Source organism: Etheostoma spectabile, chromosome 5, assembly GCF_008692095.1.
Source record: "Etheostoma spectabile isolate EspeVRDwgs_2016 chromosome 5, UIUC_Espe_1.0, whole genome shotgun sequence".
NCBI lineage: Eukaryota > Metazoa > Chordata > Actinopteri > Perciformes > Percidae > Etheostoma > Etheostoma spectabile.
The window spans coordinates 13895398-13902142 of NC_045737.1; the positions used below are offsets into that span (position 1 = coordinate 13895398).

The 6745-nt window shown below is 38.6% G+C and overlaps 1 protein-coding gene across 2 annotated transcripts in view; it reads left to right on the forward strand.

Annotated features, from left to right (window-relative positions):
• fras1 (Fraser extracellular matrix complex subunit 1) overlaps positions 1–6745 on the forward strand; it is a 242061-nt gene that overhangs the window by 87640 nt on the left and 147676 nt on the right. For both annotated transcript variants that reach the window (XM_032515432.1, XM_032515434.1), the window contains exons 6-8: positions 1405–1538; positions 3780–3863; positions 6595–6696. In XM_032515432.1, coding sequence (XP_032371323.1) covers positions 1405–1538; positions 3780–3863; positions 6595–6696 — 320 coding nt within the window. The remainder of the gene's footprint in view (positions 1–1404; positions 1539–3779; positions 3864–6594; positions 6697–6745) is intronic.

Consider the following 6745-nt stretch of genomic DNA (forward strand, 5'->3'; position numbering starts at 1 on the left):
ACCCCTTTCTTACACACTCACAAAAGAAACCTGAGTCTAAAAGTGTGCTTGTGCTACAGCTGAAAGTCTTAGAGAGCAGCACACTGCCTCGGGTTAACTCACTTCCTCCTCTTTCAATAAACATGATCTCTGCTCTCAGTTCAGGTTTCTCTAACCTCAAATGACAAGGTCTCGACCATTTGTATCAAACCACAGATTGTTTTAGTATACTTATACTTTTTTCATGACTCTTGTCTGAGGCTGTAGCAATGTGCAGCGTGGAACCAAATGACTAATTTTGTGTTTGGATAGATACATATTTCTTTTGTTTTATTTCCATTTTTCTTTCTACAACAGTTGCCTTATACAACCATGTTTGGTAACACTTTACTTCAAGGTATCAACATAAGAGTGACATGACACTGACATGAATGTGTCACAAACATTATAAACAAGTCATACACGTTTATGACATAATGCTTCTTTTAGTAAGTATCATTCGGTTTTGTCATGACAAGTTATGCTAAGGGTTAGGGTTCCTGTGTCACTCTTATGTAGATACCTTCAAGTAAAATGTCACCCCATGTTTATTTAATTGGGTCCCAGAGATTTTATTCTAGATGTGAATTTTTGGTGCATCCAAACTGCAATGGAATCTAAATGTCCCCAATGCAAATCTTGAAAAAGGAGATAAATGCTTTTCATGTAGTAAAAAAACGATTAATGCTTTTAGGGTTAGAGTGGTGAATAATATGGGTATGAATGTTACTGGAAATTAGTTGTTGACTTCTCATCACGCTGTAAGTAAAGTATCGTACAAGATCATTTAGTGATTTTCCAAATTACAGCCAATAAATAAACTCACTTCTTAGATAAATGAATCCTGTTTTATCAGTAAATCTTTTTATGAGACAAACCTTTTGATGCATGTTGTTCCGCCTAATATCTTGAAACTTTGATGACCCTTTATTTATTTAATATACAATTTTTAATTTACTAACCTCTTCAGTGGTTCAGTCTTCAGGGGACTATTTAGGAATATCTGCCCTGGTGAGAGATCACTCAGATGCGTAGAGTGGGTGGCGTCTTGTCTTCTCGCCGATTGTTGTCACAAACTGTTTAGAGTACACAGACCAGTTGGATGCGAGCTGAAAGGTTAACCTCGACTCTAATGATGTCTCGGAGCTGTTTTGATGCATCCCAACAGTTAGCAGCTCATTAGCGACTCCCCCCCCCCCCTGTACATTCAGGAGTTTTGAGGGCAAACAATGTCCCACACGTAAGCTCATTATGGGTCATTATGTCATTACCTAACACCCATTTTCGGTTTACTCATTCGGTGTGTTTGTGTGTTGTGTGTTGTGTGTGTTGTGTGTGTGTGTGTGTGTGTGTGTGTGTGTGTGTGTGTGTGTGTGTGTGTGTCAGAGTCTTGCTCCTGGCAGGGGACTGTGTACAGAGATGGTGAAGAGTGGAAGCCGAGCCTCTGTTCCAAATGTGTCTGCAGCAACGGGGAAGTCCAGTGTTTGGTTGCAGAGTGTCAGCAAGTGGCCTGCAAACTGGTCAGTTTCTGGAAATATAACACACACTTTTTTATTATGTTCACGCTGTCAGTAACAACGGCTCTGTATCTGTCCCTCTCAGTTCACTTTGTCCAAATTCAATAAACCTACTGGCATTAAATGTGCTATTTTTGCCCTGAAACTCCAAAGTCAAAAAGGAAGACAATACAGTACATAATTGATTTTCTATTTTGTACTTGTACATCATCTATATAAAAATACTAGACCTAGAAAGTAGATCCCAACTGATAAAGGATTTTTAAGGCCGATACCGATATTTGGTTATTTAAGAATCCGATATTCTGATATATCGGCCAATATATATTTCAAAAAACAAATCCAGAAACGTGTAACAAAACATAAACAGATTTCCTTAACATTAGTTATTTGTTCTCATTGAAATAATATGATAATAATTTGAACAGAACAGAGGAACATCAACATATATTAAAGTTCTGATCAATAAAATGTATAAAAATACAAACTTAAGATATGAAACTGAAATTCCTTTGAACAAAAACACAATAACAAAAAAAGTGTTGCCAACAGGGATGTTGTATAGCGCCCTCTGGTGGACAAACTATCCACCGCCAACACACATACACACGCCCGTTTTAATATTATCGCCCATTATAAATGACGATCCAGATAGTTTGGTAAATGCCTAATATTGGCCGGCCGATATATCGGTCGGGCTCTACTAGAAATAAGGTTACCTTTATTTCTTATGCAATGCACCCATTACGGGTGGCTTCATTGCTGGATTGCCCAGAGCAATGTTTCAAAAACTCTCACCTCTTGGTTTGTTTATTTTATACTCTATTATATACTATTTCATATATTAAAATTAAGTACAGTACATTTGAATGCATACTTATATGGTCAGTGTGGCTCCCACAGTGTGACTGAACCACTTAAAAGGACAGCACACGCTCATCTTTCACTACCTGCTGTGTTTTGCCTAGCTCAACATGCAGACTGAAAGCAAGAGCGTACCACAAGCCATGCAAGTATGCAACATACGCCTTCCAACAACTCAAGAAATCTTTCCAATCAGTACTATTCTGCTTCTTAAAAAACATGATATCTTGATTTATAATTTTCTATTTTTTACTGTTTAGCGATTTTCATTCCTTGGATATAAAGTGCAGGAGTTTGAGGTTGTTGAAAGGTGTAATTCACAGCAGCACACTAGCAATTTCTCCAGATGGTTTTGCAGACTTTGTGCAAAGCTAGGCCAAACAGCTATCTCTGTGCTGGAGGCACGGCGATGAAACTAAAACTGATCTTATGACAGTCCGTCCAGGATTGCGCGATGTTGGGATCGTGCAAATTCAACCAAGCACCGTGACTTTGGTTTGACTTGCAATTTTGACCAATCACTGCAACTTTTTTACAAATTTGACCAATAACCTCCTGCGACTTCAACCAATCTCAGCAGTCCCACGTGCCAGACTCTGTTATCAGTATGTGACTCTGAGAGCCAAGGACCAAGCGGGAGTGAGAACGGGTTGACGTCACACGTACGTGACCATATTCATTTCCTTGTTTAACGAGACGCGTGTGACTCAAACATCTTACATTTACCAACAAAATGTACAGCGAAAGACAATTCAATTTTCAAAAACATGCAATTTTAACATCAATGTACGCTGTAACAATTTTTCACTCTGATGTTGCTGAAAGCTCCTGCTGTTTCTTTTTTTGTCTTAAGTCCACCAGCCATTATCATATTACAGTATACCAAAATTTGCAGCAGCCTGACCCGTTTTGGTAAGGTAACTAGAAAAACTCAGCATATAATTTTTTTATTCTCCCCAAAACATGTTTCCTTTTAATTTTTGAAGAACTATACAAAAAAATTGGAACTTCAACTTTCTCTGTCTCCCAAACATACAAACATACAAAAAACATCACAACTTTTATCACAATCTTTTACAAAAGGTCCCGCAACATCAGGCATTTTGGGCCAGAACAATCTAAAAAAAAGTCCGCGAAATCCTGGAAGGACCGTTATGTAACTCTTGGTAAGATTGCATTTGCCAAAATATTAGGCTGTCTAACAGTATTATCACAGCTTATATTTACAGCGTGCATCTGATATAATTATATTATACAACAGAGGAAGAAAGGAAGGAAGTGGATTTAGTAGGCCATCTGTCTGTCTCACACAAACACACACACACATACACACACACACACACGGTCTGACTTTGTTTCTCTTTTCCTTCATTCCTTCAGCATGAGAACTTGGTGATCCAGCCAGGTCACTGCTGTCCTCAATGTGTTTCCAATCCCTGTCTTTCTGCTGGTAAACAGTACCAGGTAAGTAACGTGTGTGTGTGTGTGTGTGTGTGTGTGTGTGTGTGTGTGTGTTTGTGTGTGCGTGTGATCTCAGCTCATTAATCTGTACTAACTTACTCTGTTTTGTGTTTCTCTGCAAATCTGTGTTTTGTGTTTGTTTGTGTGTGTGTGTGAAGAGGGGCTTTGATATTGAGTTGAGTCTAAACTCTCCTTTCCTCTTATCTCTAATCTCAGTCTACTTCACCTCATCTGCCCTTACTTGCTTTCTCTTGCTGTGTTCACAGCACATACGCACGCACACCATCCTTCTTTTACTGCCAAGTTTCTCCTTTGATCGTGTGTATGTGTGTCCCATCCTGGCTGATGTGTGTTTCTTTCTTAAGACACATGGCTATGCAACACACACACACACACAGACACAGACACAGACAGATAGACAGACAGATAGACATTCATTCATGGTTGCTTCGGAATGGCTTCAGATGTGTGTTTTCTTCTTCTTCAGTGTGTCAGGAACTGTCAGAGTCTATTTGTTATACACTAAAGTATAATGACTCGCTTTTGGTTCTCAAATACACAAGTCGAAAAAATGTACACACATGCATGCATGCACATGGAGGCGCTGCAGCAATGGGCAGTATGAAGAACAAAATGTTTTTTGAAGATCAAAGCATGTAAACATATTCTAGGAGACCCCAAAAGTACACATATGATACTGAAAAGAATTATAATAGGGGCTCTTTAAAACGCAAATTAGAAAATTCACAGACAATTGGTTTTCTTAGTGAAAGGACTACAATGATAATTTGTTTTGTTTTGTTAAGGTACAGTAAGTGTTTGTTCTGATGCACTTTCATTATTTATACCAATACTGCAGAAGAGATCGATATTAGTAGCTGTCTACAGGAAGCCCTTTAACCTGACATGATAAACAGTCAACAGACTGTTGTCAGCAGTTGTGTGTGTTTGTGTACTTCATTCACATTAAACATGTTCAGATCTGTTTATTCAGACCTCTTTATAGCAGCATTTTTGTTCAGGTGAGAATGAAGCTGTCGGAACTCTTATTGAACCAATAAAAACCTCTACAAAGAGATCTGTGCTGCAGTCCGTTAGAAATCACTCACATTTTAATTGACATATACTGTATATTTCATACAGGTTAGTGATGTTCAAAGAGCTCTACAAAGTGCTTTACAGGGTTTTGATCTTTTGCATAAATGTTATATCAATGAAGAATGTTTTTTTTTTATCTTGTGAAATATTGAATTCATTTGCTCTATGCATCAGTCAATATTTAATCGAGCAGTTTAAGCCTGAAGAGGAAGGAGGTTAGGATTTAGTCTGACAGCTTCAGGAACTTGACCCCAAATTGAAGCAGATTATATAATGCCCAAAACACATCAGGCATGGAGCTGCTGTGTGGGACTACTTAACTTAACTTAAGTGTCCTGATGAGGGAGTGCACAGACTGTCTCTAACAGGGAGTTTATAAAGAAAGTTATACTGTTCATGGCTATTTCATTAGGGGAAATTAGGAATAATCTAAGTAAACAACTCAGCAAAAATATGTAAGAGGGGTCTTGTCATTTTTTAACATTTTAATGTGGAAATGTGTATGTTTAATCATTGTTTATTTGATAATTGCTTTAACAATTGATTATCAGAAGTATCAAATATCAAACTGTCTTACTAAATGGCTAATTAACTAACTGACAAATTGTTTTGGCGCTTTACCTAAGTGTATAATTATAATAAAGGTGCAATATATAATACTTAGTGCTGTCAGTTACACACGTTATTAACGCCGTTAGCGCAAACCCATTTTAACGGCGCCAGTTTTCTTTACCGTGAGATTAACATTCTTTTTTGCCTAGCAAACTTTGTAGTTTTTTTCACATGCTGTCGCAACAACTAGTAACGTTAGAACAACTACAACACCACACCGGATCTAGCTAGACCGGAAACATAACAACAGGCACGCCACAAACACTTATTTGGGCTTGCGAAGAGTAGTAATGTTACGTTTTGAGTGGATGGCGAGCGCAAAACGCCAAAATGGATGCTAATAAGATTCTGAATAGAAAGTTTACTTTTTCAAAGTTGCCAAATGGTTCCAATGACAACTGATCTGTGGGTTTTGTTGTTGTGAACTGAGCTATCATCACAGCACGACCAGTCTGAAATACCACTTGATGGCCAAACACACAGCTGATGCCAATTCTCCGCCCACCCCCCCTCGTCAAAAGAACAAAAAACAAAAGAAAAGAAAAGGCTGCAGCACAAATTTACATTTACAGTAATGGGTACAGTAACAATAATCAAGGCAGACAAATGTACTCTGAGCTTTAATTGGGCAGAAAGTGAATACACGGCTGTTAATTATTTTCATGTGGTGCATTTTCACGGGGGTGAGATATGTCCTATAAATGAAATTGTAGTGAATCTGCTGAATGGTCTGGATTGCGTGATACTTCTGGAACTTCTCATAATGATGTTGACATGTGATAGCTGCTATTTGCTCCTGACAGCTTTGTTTGTGTGTGTGTGTGTGTGTGTGTGTGTGTGTGTTTTTGAATGCCATTCACACTGTGGAGGAATCTTATCCACACAGAAAAGAAGATATTCATTTTAGTCAAATGAGCTTTGAGTTCCCTACAAACAGCTTGTGATTACCTGTGTGTGAGACTGGATATGAGTGTGTGTAGTTTGGAAATGGTCTAAGTGTGTGTATCTGTGTGTATCTTGGCAGCATGGCGAGCAGTGGCAGAAGGACGCCTGCACCACATGTGTATGTGAAAGGGGTCAGTCAAAATGTCATACACTCACCTGTCGGCCCGTCACCTGTGACAAGGTGGGTAGCCTTGCACACACGCACACACACACACACACACACACACACA